This window comes from Balaenoptera borealis (assembly GCF_965194805.1).
Source record: "Balaenoptera borealis genome assembly, chromosome: 17".
Taxonomy (NCBI): Eukaryota; Metazoa; Chordata; class Mammalia; order Artiodactyla; family Balaenopteridae; genus Balaenoptera; species Balaenoptera borealis.
The window spans coordinates 41,774,657-41,795,476 of NC_138876.1; the positions used below are offsets into that span (position 1 = coordinate 41,774,657).

The 20,820-nt window shown below is 39.6% G+C and overlaps 2 protein-coding genes across 8 annotated transcripts in view; one reads left to right on the forward strand and one right to left on the reverse strand.

Moving 5' to 3' along the window:
* CDH17 (cadherin 17) overlaps positions 1-20,820 on the forward strand; it is a 145,913-nt gene that overhangs the window by 56,019 nt on the left and 69,074 nt on the right. For all 7 annotated transcript variants that reach the window (XM_082363292.1, XM_082363293.1, XM_082363288.1 and 4 more), the window contains one exon: positions 5,166-5,264. In XM_082363292.1, coding sequence (XP_082219418.1) covers positions 5,166-5,264 — 99 coding nt within the window. The remainder of the gene's footprint in view (positions 1-5,165; positions 5,265-20,820) is intronic.
* On the reverse strand, positions 6,510-19,959 carry LOC309614620 (formimidoyltransferase-cyclodeaminase-like; the record flags this gene model as incomplete). Its single annotated transcript, XM_082363198.1, has 2 exons — positions 6,510-11,068; positions 19,899-19,959. 2 exons carry the CDS (start codon positions 19,957-19,959, stop codon positions 10,335-10,337), a joined length of 795 nt encoding a protein of 264 aa, XP_082219324.1. The 3' UTR covers positions 6,510-10,334.

Consider the following 20,820-nt stretch of genomic DNA (forward strand, 5'->3'; position numbering starts at 1 on the left):
AATAGTCTATCAAAATGAACTCATTGCGAACAAAGGACACTTTGCCCCGATGGACTATTTTTGTTGAAATAGCTACAAGTCATATGTCCAACCTTCAACCAGAGATGTGCTTTCTCCTCAGCTCTTAAAAGCCAATGCCACTTCACAGGCAAGGTTTAAACAAATCCATCTACTTAGCTTTAGACCGTTGCATACAGCTCAGGGAATCTGGAAAGAAAAGTATACTGATACATGTGTTAGTCTATGTCCCTTAATCATGACTTTTTTTTTTTTTTAACTTTGACCATGAGAAATTACCACCAAAATTAAGAAAAGCATTTTCTCCATTTTTGACCCTTCTCTGCTCTGTACTTTTCTTCCCGTATATGGCTTGGAGTTTTCTGACCAAATTTGTGCTTAGTCACTTGTTGAGCTAACCCTATCAACTCGGGCTTCTAGAAGTTGGAGCTGGATGGAAACTGGGGAGACCAGATCTTAACCTCCAGTAGAGACAGGGATGCCGTCTTCACTTTCCTTATTAAGCTCATAAAGGTTATACACTTTCCAAATCTGTTGTATTATGAAGCAAGATTATGGGGAAGCATTTGCTTTCTCCTTAGAAGGAAGCTACTAGATCCTCATACCTCTAATCTTGGTTCCTTTCTTCTAAAACCCAAATATAACATATTGAATTTCAAGTTCCAGAGAGCCCCTGAGAGCCCACACAGTTCAAAATATTTAGAGTGAAATACAGCCAAACTTGTAAATCTACCAGAGCTTTCCCCTTGGGGGGAAAATCTGCAGTTCAAACCTTATGAGCAAGGTGCATCCTCACAGACCTGGGCTTGAAGCTTGTAGCTAAGACTGCCTAAGGACTGGGTCCAACATCCCCACTTGACTTCTCTCCTCCTCCTACCCTCTCAGATGTCCTTTGCTATCTATATTATCTCAGAATGGTGGTGAAGTCAGTGCCTAGTTCAAACTTGGCACTGCTATTGATCAGTGACAAGAACTTGGGTGAGTTACTAAGCTCTGAACCTCAGTTTTCTGCCCTGTGAAATGGGTCTAATAATAGTACTTGCCTTATGTGGCAATTAAATGAGATAATGCATTTATAAAGCCCTTGGATCAATGACTGGCACAGTCTAAGGGCTTGATAAATATTAGCTATTAGTATTACTACCACATTTGAAATATTCAGCATCTACACTCAAATGGACTCTGACCTCCATGAGGAGGACTGTGTTTTAATCATCTTTGCAGCCTCAGCACATAGCACAGTGCCTGGAACAAGTTAGAAATTAAATACATAATTATGGATTTATATTAGGAAACATTAGGAAACAACAGTGAGACCTTAAGAGAGACAGAAGATTCTGTCTCGATAATCTGACATCAGCAGGCTCATCAGCTTCTTGTCTGAGAAGGAGACATGCATTCTTCTTCCTAGATAAAGGATGAAAGTAAGTTTTCCTTTTTCCCTGCTCTCACCCCAGTGGGATTTCTACCTGGAGTAAGAAACACTGCCCAAACTGCTGCTGGCAGCAAGAGCCTTGCCCAGGAGACAGCCACGTGCACAGCTGTCTCTGGGTGAAGGAGGGAGGCTGAGACCTGTGTGCTGGGATTTCAGGGGCATTGGGACAGAGCCATTTCTCTTCTGCCTTCACCGACCCCTATGCCCAGACCCCCTCCTGTGAAGGCTGGAAGTTCCGTTGGAGCTTCTTTCCTTCAGCATAAAGTTTTTTTAATCAGCAGAGGTAGCCATTTAAAGTGATTGCCAGTCATTTATTCTATACTATGAATGGCTCTCCTGTCCTTTCCTGAGAACTGGTTCTCATAGGGGGTTAGAAACACTGCATGAATATATTGTAAGGGCACTGATGAGAGGGTTTGGGAAAGAGTGCTGAGTAGGGAGGCAGGGAAATCAAGGAGAAGCCAACTATTTTGGAGTTTTGCCTGGGACTATGCTTCTTCCGGAAGGAAGAAGAGCTGACATACATACTATGTAAACATTGCAGAGCACTCTTGCTGGAAAGTACAATGACGGTGGCTACTAGGCAGGTAGATCTGACAACAGCATGCACCCTTTGCTGGCTTGGAAGGCAGTGGAGCAACATGGTGCAGAGTTGGGGCTTGGTGGTCCAACAGAGCTGGCACCATCCCACAGCAGCACCAATTACATGTGCCTCTGCTGTGGCACTTCTCCAGAGCTTCCCTGATATTGTTGAGGATCAGAAGAAATGATGTGTGTGGAGGGTCTAGTTCCATAGCTGCCATACAGGAAACACTCAAAAATATCAGTTCCATTCTCTTCCTACTTTTCACCTTTTTATGCAAGATGGTGGGTTTTATTCTTCCAACTCTTTTCACAAATTTCCACCATAGCATTCTTCCCAATTATGGATGTATGGCTTGATGACTCATGATGTGCCCATGCATTTTGAAATCTTTATAGCTCAGATAGCCAGGTTAATGGGCAGGAAGAGAGATTTGTTGCCCTGATACGAGAACCCAACCCAACTTTGAACATTGCAGCTGAGACATATCCTTTATTTCTCATAGGTGAGTCAGCTCGTCCACCTGGGAAAAATGCAGGCTTATTTGTGAGGTTTGCCTGACTAATGTAGTTTTCCTATAGATGCCGTCACTGGTGTGATCAGCTGAAAGATGGACTGCTTGCTGATGTGAGCAGAAAGTTGATGAAACCGTTTGCTGTTAAGCAGTAGCCCCTCAAAAAGCACTGCCCTCGTCCTTTACCAACCATGGCACCCACTTCTTGTGTCCTGCCTTCCAGAGGAACTGATGGAGCTGGAGAAGATGTGGAAAGGAGTGGAAGGGAGGAAGAGCCCCCCCAGAGGAAAATACACTTTGAGAGGAACTGATGAGCTAGAAGTCTATATAATTATTGTGTCAGTTAAGAATGCTTTTAGCTACAAGCAAATTTAGAGTGTCTCCAGTCAATAGGGATTTATTTTTCTCAGACAACGAGAAGCCTGCCGTGGGCAGTCCCGGGCAGGTTTAGCAGTTCTGTGATGTTATCAGAGATTTGGGCTTCTTTCTCTTTGCTCCACCGTTGTTTGAGCTGGTTTGTCCCCTCGTGGTTTCATGATGGCTGCCACAGCTACAGACATGAGGTCCATTGCTTGAGCAAGAAGAACAGGGCAGATGCCAGCCACATCTGTCTTTCTTAATCAGGAATACAAAATCTTGACCAGAACCATTCCCCCACCTCCACCCAGACACAGCAGACTCCACCTTTTGTTTCGCAAACCAGAACTGGGTCACTGGTCACCCTCCTAGCAGCAAAGGGGTCTGGGAAAGAGATCACTTGTCTTCCCAAGGGAGAGAGGCTGGCGATGGCTGGGGTCAGCTAACCCAAGGGCCTGACACAACTCTGAGGGAGAGGAGACCAAATTCCAAAGTCCTCTGTATTCTTGTTTGTTACTATTTTTTTGTTGGACAACCCAGATCAACTTAATCAAGATTCAATGAACCAAGGGATATAGTACAAGACCTTCTTCCCCATGATTTCATCCTAATTGTTTTTGGGTTATTCCCAGTGTTTCTATACGATAAGAGTGTACTAGCTCCTCATAAAGAAATGGAAAATAAATTCTCTTCTCGCCAGTTCTTCTTTCTTTTTTGGTTTTACCTGTCCAGTTCCCCAAACCATTAACTTTCCGTATCATACTTCTGATTCTAACCTATCCCACCCCTGATTCCCATAACAAGTAGGAGACCTAAAGAACCACTCGGGAAGGAGGGGGGACTGGCATCGGTGTGGGTGCTAGATCCTTCGTTCCAGAGGGTGCTCTCTGTGGGGGTTTACGGCTGGCTGTCCCTTCCTGTGTTCTGCCTGCTCTGCTCTGCCTCGCGACTCCCGTTAGTGACCAGTCCTGGTGGGAGACGAAGGGATGGCAGGAACTACTGCTGAATGCACCCTCCTGCACATCCCCATGCTGCCAGCTTCCCACCCCCCCGACCCCCACCCCAGGCTGTCTTGGCTGCTTTTGCTGGTGTGTAGTGGGGGTAGTGGCTAAGAGGGCCGGGTCTGGAGTTGCAGGTTCGAATCCTGCTTCCTGCACTACCTGGGCAAATTTCTTAACCTCTCTGCGTCTCAGTCTAATCACCGGTGAAACAGAGCTGGCAATAATAATCTACCCTGTAGGGTTGTTGTCGGGATTCAATGTGTTTAGGACAAAGCTCAGCATATACTAATTTAGCAAGTGTGAGCTCTTCTTGTTGGGTGCCAGGCAAGCGTTGTACTAAACACGTCTACATATTTTTTCCCCTTAAATGTTCAATTGTCTTTGAGGTGCCTGAACTCTAGTGTGCTGGGAATCTGCCATGGATTTCCTTATAAACCAACAGGAGTGGAATAGAAGGGTTTTAAGAAGCTGGTGTAGGGCTTCCCTGGTGGTGCAGTGGTTAAGAATCCATCAGCCAATGCAGGGGATAGGGGTTCGAGCCCGGGTCCGGGAAGATCTCACATGTCGCGGAGCAACTAAGCCCGTGCACCACAATTACTGAGCCTGCGCTCTAGAGCCTGAGAGCCACAACTACTGAGCCCACGTGCTGCAACTACTGAAGCCCATGTGCCTAGAGCCCATGCTCTGCAACAGGAGAAGCCACTGCAGTGAGAAGCCCTGGCACCGCAACGAAGAATAGCCCCTGCTCGCCGCAACTAGAGAAAACCTGTGCACAGCAACGAAGACCCAACACAGCCAAAAATAAAAAAATTAAAAAAAAAAAGAAGCTTATGTAAAACCATGTAGAATTTAACAGCATAGTGGCATTGTGGGAAGATCATGAACTTTCCTTCAGTTAGAACCCAGTGTGTGTGCCATGTCAACTGCTTATGGGTTTTACTCTGGGCAAGTAGCTAACCTCTGTGAGCCTCATTTATAAAACGGGAGTGTTAATTTCTCCCCACAGGGTGATTGCTTGAATGGTTAAATGAGAAAAGCAGTGCTAGGCTCTAAGCAAACCATTTTGACATAGTAGAGCCTCAACAAATATTAAACCCCTTCCTGCCTGTTTTGACTAGATTTCACACTGTTTTGAGCCCGGTTAGAATCTTAGGTTTCGTATATCAGTCCTGGAACCATAAGAAAATCAGCAAGTGACACATATACATTCATAGTAGATGGTGATGCTAATCTTCTTTTTCTTTCTTTTTTTAACAGACAACTGGATATGGCCAAGAGGGAAAGTTTAGTGGACCCCTGAAGCCCATGACCTTTTCTATTTTTGAAGGCCAAGGACCGAGTCAAATCATATTCCAGGTAATGGCTGCTCTTGATCACTGTCATCTTGATTTTGCAGGCTCTCTCAGTGGACTTTTACTCCTTTATCTACTGTACACCCAGAAATAAAATATAGGCATAGTAGATCTCATTACCAAGAATGATTTCAGAAGCTAAGTTAAACACAGAGATGAGTGGCTTCAGTGTTGTAAGACGCTGTACCTGACATCCTCATTCGGACTTCCTCAGTGGTGTCTGGGGCAAGTACTCTCATCTCTGGGGTGGGGACCTTGGTGCCTGTAGACTCCGCCTCCTCCCCCAGTGTGGGAAGGGAAACTGTCTCTGGAGTGGCATGGCCATCTGAGTATCTGTCTCTTCAATGAGCTGGCTGCTTGAAGCATTTGAAGATGAGGGTTCTCTGGATTAGCGCTGGAATGGCCTGCTTTCCTCACCGCCTCCTCTGAGCCCATCCCTGGGCCCTCACCCATGGGTTGGACAAGGCACACTGGGTGGCAGTCATCTCATTTAGTTAGTTAACTGAGAAAAGCATCAGATTGAGGGGTGGACTGCAAGAGACTTCAGCTTTAAGGGCACTGAAATAATCCCGGAAATGTAATGGAGAGAGGGAGAAAAACATACTACTGCACGGACCAGAAATCCCCTGGGGAAGCCTGCTTGGCCTTGGAGTGGCTGAGGATACTTTGATGAGCCTCTGGGTGTGCCCATGATCTCCCATCCCATGCACCGGGGTAGCAACAGAGGGTTGCTAAACTACCATCTAAGGTGGATGCCTTCTGTTAACTGTCCAAGCATTTGTTTTCGGCAGTTCCCGTCCACAGAGGAGAGACTGAAAGCTGCCTCATCCCACCTTCTCTCATTTGGTACCAAATTAGTGCCAAGGGGCTCCATAGTATGAGTTGCTGGGGGTGCATGTGTATCTCTGTGCCCTGCTGTGGGTATTTTAGAGGCTTTGACCTCTGCAGTCAGGGAAGCCGCCACTGAGCGAGGAGCAAATGCTTTGAGAGCTGGAGGCTAATAAGAGAAGAGTGTCCCAGCAAAGGCACAGCTTGGACACCTGCCCTGTGCTGGGAGAGGGCAGGGCATGCCCCGAGTTTTGGCAGAAGGCCAGCAGAGATCCTAAAGAAGAAGGTAGGAGAGGAGGCTGCAGAGACAGGAAGGGTCCTGACCTCTAAGGCTCTTAGATTTTCTCCTCAAAGCAGCGGGCCTGAATCAAGTTTCCATTCAGGGCTACAAACTGGAGGGGGGGGCGGGAAACAGAAGAGGTTGCAAAGGAACTGGTTGGGAGTCTATGGCAGGGCTCACACAAGAGGTGATCTCGTTAACTAACTTTCTTTCCCTTGCCAGGGAGCACTTAGTTATAGATATCTCGCTTACATTAAAAAAATTCTGTTCAAGATGTAGAGAACAAACATATGGACACCAAGGGGGGAAAGGGGGGGTGGGATGAATTGGGAGATTGGGATTGACATATATACACTGATATGTATAAAACAGATAACTGATGAGAACCTACTGTATAGCATAGGGAACTCCACTTTGCTGTACAGTAGAAACTAACACAACATTGTAGAACAACTATACTCCAATAAAAAAAATTCTGTTCATTTGTGTATTTTTATGCTTCATAAGCTGGTAAGAATGCTGTGGGCTAGGCACACGTTCATCTTTTTTTTTGAATTTGATATATTCTTATTTATTTTTATTGGGGTATAGTTGCTTTACAATATTGCATTAGTTTCTGCTGTACAACAGAGTGAATCAGCTATATGTATACATATATCCCCTCCCTCTTGGACCTCGCCCTCCCATCCCACCCATCTAGGTCACAACAGAGCACCGAGCTGAGCTCCCTGCGCTATATAGCAGGTTCCCACTAGCTATCTATTTCACACATGGTAGTGTATATATGTCATTCCCAATCTCCCAATTCATCCCACCCCCCTATGCCCCTGCCCCGTGTCCACATGTCAGTTCTCTATGTCTGTGTCTCTATTCCTGTGTTGCGAATAGGTTCATCTGTACCGTTTTTCTAAATTCCACATATATGTGTTAAGATACAATATTTATTTTTCTCCTTCTGATTTACTTCACTCTGTATGACAGACTCTAGGTCCATCCACATCTCTACAAATGACCCAGTTTCGTTCCTGATGGTGCCTATTGTTACAAGGCACTATGCTGGGACTGAGGATACAAGATGACCCCAACACCATCCCTGCGCCCAGTGAGCTCATAGGGTAGTAGCTCTACCATTGAGTAATCCATTAACTCAAAATGGATTAAAGACCCAAATGTAAGACCGAAACCATAAAACTCCTAGAAGAACACATAAGCAGAACACTCTTTGATATAAATCATAGGAATATTTTTTGGATCTGTCTCCTAAAGCAAAGGAAATAAAAGCAAAAATAAACAAATGGAAACTAATTAAACTCAAAAGCTTTTGCACAGCAAAGGAAACCATTGACAAAATGAAAAGACAAACTACGGAATGGGAGAAAATGTTTGCAAATGATGTGACTGATAAGAGGTTAATATCAAAAAGATAGAAAGAGATCATACAACTCAACATCAAAAAGCGAACAACCCAATTAAAAAATGGGTAGAAGACCTGAATAGACATTTTTCCAAAGAGGACATGTAGAAGGCCAACAGTCACATGAAAAGATGTTCAACATCATTAATCATCAGAGAAATGCAAGTTAAAACCACAATGAGATATCACCTCACACCTGCCAAATGGCTATCATTAAAAAGAACACAAATAACAAATGTTGGTAAGGATGTGGAGAAAAGGGAACCTTCATGCACTGTTGGTGGGAGTGTAAATTGGTGTAGCCAAGGAAAACAGTGTGGAGCTTTCTCAAAAAACTAGAAATAGAACTACCATATGACCCAGCAATTCCACTCCTGGGGTATATATCTGAAAAAAATGAAAATACTAATTTGAGAAGATACATTCACCCCAATATTCATAGTAGTATTATTTACAGTTGCCAAGATATGGAAGCAACCTAAGTGTCCATCAATGAATGAATGGATAAAGAAGATATAATATATATACATATATATATATACATATATGCACACACACACACACACACACACAATGGAATACTACTCAGCATAAAAAAGAATGAAATTTTGCCATTTGCAACAATGTGGATGGACTTGGGGGGTATTATGCTTAGTGAAATAAGTCAGACAGAGAAAGATAAATACTGAATGATATCACATGTGGAATCTAAAAAATAAAACAAACTAGTGAATATAACAAAAAAGAAAAGACAGATACAGAAAACAGACTAGTTGTTACCAGTGGGGGGAGTGCAGGGGAGAGGGACAAGATAGGAGTAGGGGATTAAGAGGTACAAACCATTATGCATAAAATAAATAAGCTACAAGGATGTCTTGTACAACACAGGGAATACAGCCAGTATTTTGTAGTAACTATTACTGGAATATGACCTTTAAACATTTTGAATCACTATGCTGTACACCTATAATTTATGTAGTATTGTACATCAACTATACTTCAATTAAAAAAAAGGCCAAAATAAAAAGTAGGTTACATAGCAAAAAAATAAAATAAAATCTGGAATATACAAAAAAAAAAAAAAATAGCATACCATGCTCTCTCCATCTTCTTATGTGGAAATGATGTAGAAAACCCAGCCTTGGTAAGATGTACTTTGGGCTCTTTATTACAGTGGTGGGAAGGAGTTGTCCCAGTTCCCTCATCTGTATCACTTGAAATGTTCTTACCTGAAGTCAGGGAGGCACAAAGCAAGCTTTTTGCCCCATGAGGTTGATCCTTGGGTTATTAACATGTCCTCCAAAAAAGAAAAGAAACAAAGAAAGAAAGAAAGGAAGAAAAAAGAACTAAACACCTACAGACTTCTTTCACTGAGGATTTTCAACTGTCCCCAGCTCTGTACTCTCAGGGGCTTCCAGACCTAAGGATAGTATGATACGTATCTCAGATACGTAATTTTTTTTCTTTCTTTTCTTTTTTTTTGCTTCAAAGGAGTAATTTTATTTTATAATTCTCCCCATTTTTTAGTTACTTAGTACTTGATTTTTAAAACTGCACATTAAAAAAATGATTACTTAAAAAATGAGAGTTGAATACAGGACTTTGGAATAAAGAGGTCAGGAATACCGAATAAATTGAGCCCGTTTTTAGTTTTGTTCATAATAATTAAAGATGATTCAGCAACGATGGCCATTTTACGCAGCTCATTCAGGAGGGCTTCTGGTACATGCAAGTGCATGAACTTGATACAGAGGAGGATTTCACGAAGTTTTAATGACGACTAGAAATATCATAAGGTGACTATGGACGATCTATAAACACCTGTTGTTGTCACTGGACAGAGAAGGCTTCCAGTTTTCCAATTCACAGCTGGAACCAAGCTCTTGGATCTTCCACTCGTCTTCACTGGCCAAAGGAAAACTTTGTAATGGCCGATATTTTTTCCTTACAATTTCAATGAAGCCTTAGATTGGATCACATGAAAATGCCTCTGCGTATCTTCCAGAACTCCCCAATGCCTTCCTTAATAGCGTATTCAGCACAGTTCTTGCACTCTTGGGGTGTAAATCCAATTAATGCTCTCCTTGTAGTGCCAATTCCCCGATCACTTGTCAATTTTTTAACTTGAGCTTCTATGTAATGAGGAGATGCATAATAAAAATGGTCCCCAAGGACACTGTAAGCCATGTATTGAGAGCCTTCTGAGGTTTATGTAACTTCTTGATCTTCAAAACTCTCTACATTGCAAGCTATCTCCATTTTCCCTTCGTGACGAAAAGCCATCGTTTGGACGCCCTTCAGTCCATTCACATTTGAGCCCCGAATGGCACTAGCGATCTCTTTTCCCAGAGCCAAGTCTTGAGAATCTATGGTAACATTGCAGTTCATCACATACGGGCTAGCTACGATCGATGCCTGATGTGAAAGTTTGTTTCTCAGTTTGCGGTTTCGCTCAGCTCCTGCCTCCCGCAGATTGGCTCTCGGCTGCTCTAGCGGCGGCATGAATCTCCTCACGGCAAAGCTGAAATTCCAATTTTATTCCAACGCACCTGTCACAACGCCCTGAAGCAAGCTGTTAAACCACATCTTCGGGCAGGTGCAGCTCCCAGGTCAGGTTTAAGAGCACTGAAATCCCTCCTTGTGAACCAGCCCAGTTGCTTCCTTCTCTGGACAAGAGTGCGCTTCTCAGGCAGGTCAGCCTCACCAAAGAGAAACACACTGCAGCCAGGAACACGCTGGACCAGATTCTCAGCAAGGCTTCTGGCCACAGCTCCACACTCTTCCACTCCAACACCAGAGAGAGGGTAAATGGGAATCAGGTCCACTGCTCCCAGGCAAGGATGGATCCCCTCTTGAACCTCCATATCAATTGACTGGAAGGCCTCCAGGCAGGCAGCCAGAAGGGAATTGCCTAACTCAGCAAGAGAAGCTGCTATTGTAGTGACTGATCTGTTGCACTCTTGATCAGAAAATATATTGAGCACTGAGACCTCAGGATGTTTCTGTCCATTTTTTTTCAAGAAAAGCTGCTTTCGCTGCGTTCTCACCAATGTATTTTCTTCTGGCTTCTGAAATGTTTCATAAACAGGCAGCCAAACGGAGCCCCAGTCTGTGTCCTGCGCACACACCACCGTTGGCACTTTTAGGGTGGCAGAGGCTCTCCGAGGAGGCCGTAGTGCGAGGTCTGGGCGGACACCGGCGCTGGGACCCCCTGCGCGGTCCCGCCCAGGTTCTGGTGTGGAGTGGCCCAGACCCACGTGGGCCGAAGGGTAACTCGAGGGACTTGCTGAGGGCCCCGGGAGACTCCAGCAGGGGGATCAGCGTCCGCGGGCGGCGGGGCCCGGAGCGAGGGGCGGCCAGCGGCGGCGCTGCCCCGGGCCCGCCTCCAGCCTGCGACCACGCCGGCAGCTCTGCGGTTTGGGGGGACCCACCTGCGGGGGTGGAGGACGTCGCGGTAGGACGGCCTCTTTTTTCTCTGTAATGTGTGAGATATAGCTTATGTATCATAAGATCTACCCTTTTAAAATGTCCAATTCAGTGGTTTTTAATATATCACAAAAATGTACAACCATCACCACTATCTGATCCCAGAACACTTTCACCAGACTCAAAGAAACCCTGTACCAACCAGCAGTCACTCCCTATTCTCCTCTCCTCCCAGCCCCTGGCAAACACTAATCGACTTGCAGTCTCTAGAGATTTCCTTTATAGACATTTCATATAAATGGAATCATGTAACATGTGACCCTATGTGTATAATTTCTTTTACTTAGCGTAATGTTTTCAAGGTTCATCTATATTGTAGCAGGTATTAGTACTTCTTTCCTTTTTTTTATGGCTGATTAATATCCCATTGTATGAATATAATACGGTTTGAATATCCAGTTATCATTTGATGGACATTTATGGCTATTAGAAATAATGCTATCATGGACATTCATGTCCATTTTTTGTGAGGATATATGTTTTCCATTCTCTTGGATATATACCTAGGAGTAAAATTTCTGGGACATAGTTAATTCAATTTTTAACTTTTTAAATAACTGCAAAACTGTTCTGCAAAACAACTGAACCATTTTACATTCCCACCAGCATTGTGTAAGTGTTCTGATTTCTCCACATCCTTGCCAACACTTGTTACTTATCTGTTTCTTTATTGTAATGATAGCTATCCTAGTGGAGTAAAGTGATATTTCTCTGTGGTTTGGGTTTGCATTTCCCTAATGACTAATGTTAACATCTTTTAATGTGCTTATTGGCTATTTGTATATCTTCTTTGGAGAACCGTCTGTTCAAATCCTTTACCTCTTTTTAAATTGAATTATTTGTTTTTTATTGTTGTAAGAACCCTTTATATATTCTGCATAAAATTCCTTATCATACACATGATTTGCAAATATTTTCTCACATTCTATAGGTTACTTTTCATTTTCTTGATAGTTCATTTGAAGCACAAAAGCTTTTAATTTTGATGAAGTTCAATTTATTTTCTTTTTTGTTTGTGCTTTTGCTATAATATCTAAAAACCTATTGCCTCATCCAGAGTCACAAAGATTTATGCCTGTGTTTTCTTCTCAGTTTTAGAGTTTTAACTCTTAACATTTAGGCCTTTGGTCTATTTTTAGTTAATTTTTGTGCATGATACGAGAGGTAGGGATCTAACTTCATTCTTTTGCATGTGGATATCCAGTTGTTCCAGCACCATTTGTTGAAAACACTATTTTTTCCCCATTGAATTATCTTAGCACCTTTGTCAGAAATTAATTTGACCATAAATACAAAAGTTTATTTCTGTACTCCTGATTTTGAATCCATTGATCTATATGTCTGTCCTTATGCCAGTTCCACACTCTCTAGAATACTGTAGCTTTGTAGTAGATTTTGAAATTGGGCAGTGTTAAATCTCCCAACTTTGTTCTTCTTTTTCAAGATTGTTTTGGTTATTCTGGGCCTTATACATTTTTATATAAATTTTAGGATCATCGTGTCAATTCTACAAACAAGACAAAAGTAATTTTGACAGGGATTGTGTTGAATTAGCATCTCAACTTGGAGAATAGTACTATCTTAACAATATTAAGTTTTTCAAGTTTTGAGCATGGGATGTTTTTCCATTTATTTAGATCTTCTTTAATTTCTTTCAACAATGTTTCATAGTTTTCAGTTTACAAATCTTGTATTTCTTTGGATAAATTTATTCTGAAGTATGTTATTCCTTTTTTTTTTTTTTGTTATTCCTTTTAATCCTATTGTAAATGGAATTGTTTTCTTAACATCATTTTCAGATTTCTTTTTGCTAGTGTATAGAAAAACAGTTGATTTTTTTTGTATATTGATCTTTTATCTTGCAACCTTACTGGACTTGTTTATTTGCTGTAAAACTTTTTTAGATTCCTTAGGATTTTCCATATGTAAGATCATGTCATCTGTGAATAGAGATAGTTTTACTCATTTCTTTCCAATCTGGATGACTTTTATTTCTTTCTCTTGCCTAGGATTTCAAGTACAATGTTATACAGAAGTGACAAAATTGGGCATCATTATCTTGTTCCTGGTCATATAGGGAAAGCTTTCAGTCTTTCACCATTATGTATAATATTAGCTGTGGGTTTTTCTTAGATGCCATTTATCAGGTTGAGGAATTTACCTTCTATTCCTACTTTCTTTTTTTTTTAAATTTATTTTTATTTTTATTTTTTTAAACATCTGTATTGGAGTATAATTGCTTTACAGTGGTGTGTAAGTTTCTGCTTTATAACAAAGTGAATCAGTTATACATATACATATGTTCCCATATCTCTTCCCTTTTGCATCTCCCTCCCTCCCTTTGCCAGTGGTAGTTTGATAGGGATTGCATTGAATCTGTAGATTGCTTTGGGTAATAGAGTCATTTTCACAATGTTGATTCTTCCAATCCAAGAACATGGTATATCTCTCCATCTATTGGTATCATCTTTAATTTCTTTCATCAGTGTCTTATAATTTTCTGCATACAGGTCTTTTGTCTCCTTAGGTAGGTTTATTCCTAGATATTTTATTCTTTTTGTTGCAATGGTAAATGGGAGTGTTTTCTTAATTTCACTTTCAGATTTTTCATCATTAGTGTAGAGGAATGCAAGAGATTTCTGTGCATTAATTTTGTATCCTGCTACTTTACCAAATTCATTGATTAGCTCTAGTAGTTTTCTGGTAGCATCTTTAGGATTCTCTATGTATAGTATCATGTCATCTGCAAACAGTGACAGCTTTACTTCTTCTTTTCCGATTTGGATTCCTTTTATTTCTTTTTCTTCTCTGATTGCTGTGGCTAAAACGTCCAAAACTATGTTGAGTAATAGTGGTGAGAGTGGGCAACTTTGTCTTGTTCCTGATCTTAGTGGAAATGGTTGCAGTTTTTCACCATTGAGGACAATGTTGGCTGTGGGTTTGTCATATATGGCCTTTATTATGTTGAGGAAAGTTCCTTCTATGCCTATTTTCTGCAGGGCTTTTATCATAAATGGGTGTTGAATTTTGTCGAAAGCTTTCTCTGCATCTATTGAGATGATCATATGGTTTTTCTCCTTCAATTTGTTAATATGGTGTATCACATTGATTGATTTGCATATATTGAAGAATCCTTGCATTCCTGGGATAAACCCCACTTGATCATGGTGTATGATCCTTTTAATGTGCTGTTGGATTCTGTTTGCTAGTATTTTGTTGAGGATTTTTGCATCTATGTTCATCAGTGATATTGGCCTGTAGTTTTCTTTCTTTGTGACATCTTTGTCTGGTTTTGGTATCAGGGTGACGGTGGCCTCGTAGAATGAGTTTGGGAGTGTTCCTCCCTCTGCAATATTTTGGAAGAGTTTGAGAAGGATAGGTGTTAGCTCTTCTCTAAATGTTTGATAGAATTCACCTGTGAAGCCATCTGGTCCTGGGCTTTTGTTTGTTGGAAGGTTTTTAATCACAGTTTCAATTTCAGTGCTTGTGATTGGTCTGTTCATATTTTCAATTTCTTCGTTGTTCAGTCTCGGCAGTTTGTGCATTTCTAAGAATCTGTCCATTTCTTCCAGGTTGTCCATTTTATTGGCATAGAGTTGCTTGTAGTAATCTCTCATGATCTTTTGTATTTCTGCAGTGTCAGTGGTTACTTCTCCTTTTTCATTTCTAATTCTATTGATTTGAGTCTTCTCCCTTTTTTTCTTGATGAGTCTGGCTAATGGTTTATCAATTTTGTTTATCTTCTCAAAGAACCAGCTTTTAGTTTCATTGATTTTTGCTATTGTTTCCTTCATTTCTTTTTCATTTATTTCTGACCTGATCTTTATGATTTCTTTCCTTCTGCTGGCTTTGGGGTTTTTTTGTTCTTCTTTCTCTAATTGCTTAAGTGCAAGGTTAGGTTGTTTGTTTGAGATGTTTCCTGTTTCTTAAGGTAGGATTGTATTGCTATAAACTTCCCTCTTAGAATTGTTTTTGCTGCATCCCATAGGTTTTGGGTCGTCGTGTCTCCATTGTCATTTGTTTCTAGGTATTTTTTGATTTCCTCTTTGATTTCTTCAGTGATCACTTCATTATTAAGTAGTGTATCATTTAGCCTCCATGTGTTTGTATTTTTTACAGATCTTTTCCTGTAATTGATATCTAGTCTCATAGTGTTGTGGTCAGAAAAGATACTTGATACGATTTCAATTTTCTTAAATTTACCAAGGCTTGATTTGTGACCCAAGATGTGATCTATCCTGGAGAATGTTCCATGAGCACTTGAGAAAAATGTGTATTCTGTTGTTTTTGGGTGGAATGTCCTATAAATATCAATTAAGTCCATCTTGTTTAATGTATCATTTAAAGCTCGTGTTTCCTTATTTATTTTCATCTTGGGTGATCTGTCCATTGGTGAAAGTGGGGTGTTAAAATCCCCTACTATGATTGTGTTACTGTCGATTTCCCCTTTTATGGCTGTTAGTGTTTGCCTTATGTATTGAGGTGTTCCTATGTTGGGTGCATAAATATTTACAATTGTTATATCTACTTCTTGGATTGATCCCTTGATCATTATGTAGTGTCCTTCTTTGTCTCTTGTAATAGTCTTTATTTTAAAGTCTATTTTGTCTGATATGAGAACTGCTACTCCAGCTTTCTTTTGATTTCCATTTGCATGGAATATCTTTTTCCATCCCCTCACTTTCAGTCGGTATGTGTCCCTAAGTCTGAAGTGGGTTTCTTGTAGACAGCATATATACGGGTCTTGTTTTTGTATCCATTCAGCCAGTCTGTGTCTTTTGGTAGGAGCATTTAATCCATTTACATTTAAGGTAATTATCTATTCCTACTTTGTTGTGTATTTTTTTTATCATGAAAGGATGCTGGATTTTGTCAAATGATTTTCTGCCTCTATAGAGATACTCATCTGGTTTTGTCCTTTATTCTATTAATATGGGGTATTAAATTAATTGATTTTCATATGTTGAACCAGCCTTGTATTCTGAGATAAATTCCACTTGGTCATGATATGTAATTCTTTTTATATGTTGCAGGATTCAGTTTGCTAGTATTCTGTTGAAAACTTTTGCGTCTATATTTATGAGATATTGCTCTGTAGTTTTATTGTGTTATTTTTTTTTTCCTGTTTTGCATATAAGGATGACACTGGCCTCATAGCATAAGTTGGGAAGTATTCCATACTCATCTACTTTTTGGAAGCATTTGTGAAGGTTTGATGTTAATTCTCCCATACTTGTTAGGTAGAAGTCACCAGTGAAGTTACCTGGTCCTGGACTTTCCTTTGTGGGAATTTTTTTGATTACTAACTCAAGCTCCTTACTTGTTATAGTTCTATTCAGACTTTCTACTTATTCTTTGGTCAGTTTTGGTAGTTTTTATCTAAGAATTCATCCATTTCACTTAGGTTGTCTGATTTGTGGGAAAACAATTGCTTATAGTATTCTATTTCATCCTTTTTATCTCTGTAAATTTGGTAGTACTGTCCCCTCTTACATTCCTGATTTTAGTTGTTTGATTCTTGTGTTTTTTAAAAAAATATTTATTTGTTTATTTATTTATTTTGGCTGTGCTTGGTCTTAGTTTTGTCACGTGGGATCTTTTTTTTTTAGTTGCGGTGTGCGGGCTTCTTAGTTGTGGCATGTGGACTTCTTAATAGTGGCATGCATGTGAGATCTAGTTCCCTGACCAGGGATCAAATCCAGGCCCTCTGCATTGGAAGCAGGGAGTCTTACCCACTGGACCACCAGGGAAGTCCCTCTTGTGTCTATTTTTTTCTTGGTAAGTCCAGTTGAAGATTTGTCCATTTTGTTGATCTTTTCAAAAGACCAACTTTTGGTTTTGCTGATTTTCTCCTTTGCTTTTGTATTCTCCATTTTATTAATTTCCACTCTAATCTTTATTTCCTTCTGCTTGCTTTAGGTTAGTTTATTCATCTTCTTCTAGCCTCTTAAGGTAGAAGATTATTGATTTGAGATTTTCTTCTTTTATAGGCATTTACAGCTATAGATTTGCCTCCACGTACTGCTTAATCTGTATCCCATAGAGTTTGGTATGCTGTGTTTTCATTTTCATTCATCTAAAAGTATATTCTAATTTCCCTTTTAATTTCCTCTTTGACCTATTGGTTATTAGAGTGTATTGTTATTTCCATATATTTGTGGTTTTCCTACATTTCCTGCTATTTGGTTTTAGTTTCTCCATTGTGGTTAGAGAACATATTTTGTATGATTTCAATGCTTTAAATTTACTGAGACTTGTTTTGTGATCTATCATATGATCTAGCCTGGAGAATGTTTAATATATTTAAGAAGAACGTGTGTTAGGATTTTGTTGGATGGAGTGTTCCATAGATGTCTGTTAGCTTCTAGTTGGTTTATAGTGTTGTTCAAGTCTTCTATTTTCCTGTTGATCTTCTGTCTGTTTGTTATATTCATTATTGAAAGTGAAGTTTTCGAGTCACCAACTATTATTGTTGAATTGTATATTTTATCTTCAATTCTGTCAGTTTTTGCTTCATGTATTTTGGGGTCTGTTGGTAGGTGCATATATGTTTATAATTGTTATAGAATCTTGATGGATTGACACTTGTATCAGTATAGAATATCCTTTTTTTCTCTAGTAATAATTTTTATCTTAAAGTTTGTTTGTTCTAATAGTAGTATAGTTTAATTTCACCCTCATTTTGAAGGATAGTTTTGTTGCATATACAATTCTTAGTTGGCAGTCTTTTTCTTTCAGCACTTTGAATATGTCATTTCACTCTCTTCTGGCCTCCATGAGAAATCAGCTGTTCAGTTTATTGAGGATCCTTTGTATGTGATGAGTCTCTGCACTTCCAAATTCTCTTTTTGTTTTTTTTAAAATAAATTTATTTATTTTTATTTATTTATTTTTGGTTGCATTTGTTCTCTGTTGCTGCACGAGGGCTTCCTCTAGTTGCAGTGAGTGGGGGCTACTCTTCGTTGCAGTGTGCAGGCTTCTCATTGCAGTGGCTTCTCTTGTTGTGGAGCATGGGCTCTAGGTGCACGGGCTTCAGTAATTGTGTCATGCAGCTCAGTAGTTGTGGCTCGCAGGCTCTAGAGCACAGGCTCAGTAGTTGTGGCACATGGGCTTAGTTGCTCCATGGCACATGGGATCTTCCTGGACCAAGGATCGAACCCATGTCCCCTGCATTAGCAGGTGGATTCTTAACCACTGCACCACCAGAAAAGTCCCTGTTTGTTTGTTTTGTGTTTTATTATGATGAGTCTAAGTTTGAGTCTCTTTGAGTTTATTGTATTTCGAGTTCAGTGAACTTCTTGGAAGCATAGATTAATGTTTTTCTCAAATTTGGGAAGTTTTTGATTAGTCTTTCTTCAAATAATCTTTCTGCCCCTTTCACTCTTCCCTTTTCTTCTATGACTCTCATTATGCATGTTTGCTTGATGATGTTCCATTTGTCTCTAGGGTTCTGTTAATATTTCTTCTTTCTTTCTGTCAGGATGGATAACCTCACTTGATCTATTATCAAATTCACAAATTCTTCTCCTGCTAGCTGAGACTTACTGTTGGGCCTTTTCTAATGAATTTTTCATTTCAGTTATTATGCTTGTCAACTCTAGAATTCTTATTTGTTTTTAAAAAAAATAATTTCCATGTCTTTATGTATATTGTCTATTTGGTAAGACATTGTTATAATACTTTAGTTCTTTAGAGAAAGTTTCCTTTTGTCTTTGAACCTGTTTAAAATAGTTAATTTAAAATCCTATTTAGTAAGTCTAACATCTAGACTTCCTTGGGGACAGTTTCTGTTGACTGCTATTTTTCCTATATATGGGCCTTACTTTTCTTTTATTTGCATGTCTCACAATCATTTGTTGAAAACTGGACTTTATAAATAATATGATGTGGCAACGCCAGAAATCACATCCCATTTTCTTCCCAGGATTTGTTGTTGTTGCTGTTTGTTTGTTTAATGACTTTCCTGAATTAATTCTGTAAAGTCTGTATTCTTTGCCATATGTAGCCACTGAAGTCTGTTTGGTTAGCTTAGTGTTCAGCTAATGATTGAATTAAGATTTCCTTACAAGCCTAGAATCAATAAGTCTTCCAACCTTTGCCAATAGGCTCTGAGTACTTGTTGGGTACATCTTCAAAGATGTGGCAAATGGTTTACAACTCTGCCTTAGCCTTTACTTCCTGCTTGCACAGAGACTCAAGGTCAGTCAGAGGTGAGAGATTAGGGCCTTCTAAGGTTTTTCCTGGGCATGTGTACAGCTCTACTTATGAATGTGGCCTTTTAGACCCCCAGAAATCTATTGGAGATTTTTGATGCTCCCCCAGCCCCTGCAAGGAACATCTTATTCTCAAGTTTTACCTTTTAAATGTTTTAGTTAGAGTCTTGTTTGCAACTGTTATCACTGTCTCAGGTAGCTGCAGTGTTAAGCAACTGCTGATGATTATTTTCAACAAATTCCCCAGGAGGAAAATTGTTTGAAGTGAGTGAGCTCTGAGTTGGGTCAAATAAAGACAAGCTGCATGAGTAGGTGTTTCCAGGGAGTTTCCAGATAGGTTAGATAGTATCAGTTCTTTGGGGACAGGACTTCTGGGAAACTCCAAACTCCAAACTCCTTCTACCCCCTACATAGTACCGTGGTTGTGAGGCTGTTGGTTTTCAAGGCCACTGCATATCCTGAGAAAGGATGATGCCATTAGGGCAAGTCAAAGCAACTACAAAGCTTGGTTCTAACTGATAGTAATTTTCTTAAATAGTCCTTGGATTTTGCAAGCATTTGGTTTATTTCCAAGGTTCTGAAAAAGTTGATATTTACAATTTTTGCCAGTTTCTCATTACTTTTATGGAGAGGGAGTTTTTATAGATCCTTACTCCACCTTTCCATTGATTTCCAGGCTTTTTAATTAAAATGCAAAATAGTAACACTTTCATTTATTATATAAACAACATAGTATCAACAAGCAAACACTCATAAAAAGCTCTTCACCCACAGTTCTACCCAGGTAACACATCAGCTGTTTTTTTTTTTTAATTCCATTTCTTGCCAGCTGACATGAATACACTTGGGACTGTTACAATCATAGTCTAGATTTACTCATGTTCTCCTTTTGTTACTTTACACCGTATCATTGTTCTTTTGCTGATTCATAATTTATAGAATGAACATTTTAATGCTTAAAATTCATTGTCTATGTGTTATATAATTGTATACCTTTCTTTTTTTGACCATTTAGGAGTTTTCAACTTTACCAGTATTGTAGGCTACTATACTACAAGCATGCAGTTTATTGTTTAAAAAATATTTCCTTACAATAAATTCTGTTTAGTAATATTTGCTATCAAAGGTTACAAACATTTTATGCCTCAAGTTATTTCCAAAAGGATTATGCTAATTTATATTTTCATCAATAATATGTGTGTTTATTTACATCCTTTACAACATTGACTATTAGTGTTTATTTTTTAAATATATAAAAATATATTAAAAATTATTAATGAGGTTGAACAACTTTTACATCTGCTTTATTTTATGTAAATTTTCTATTCTTGTGGCCTTA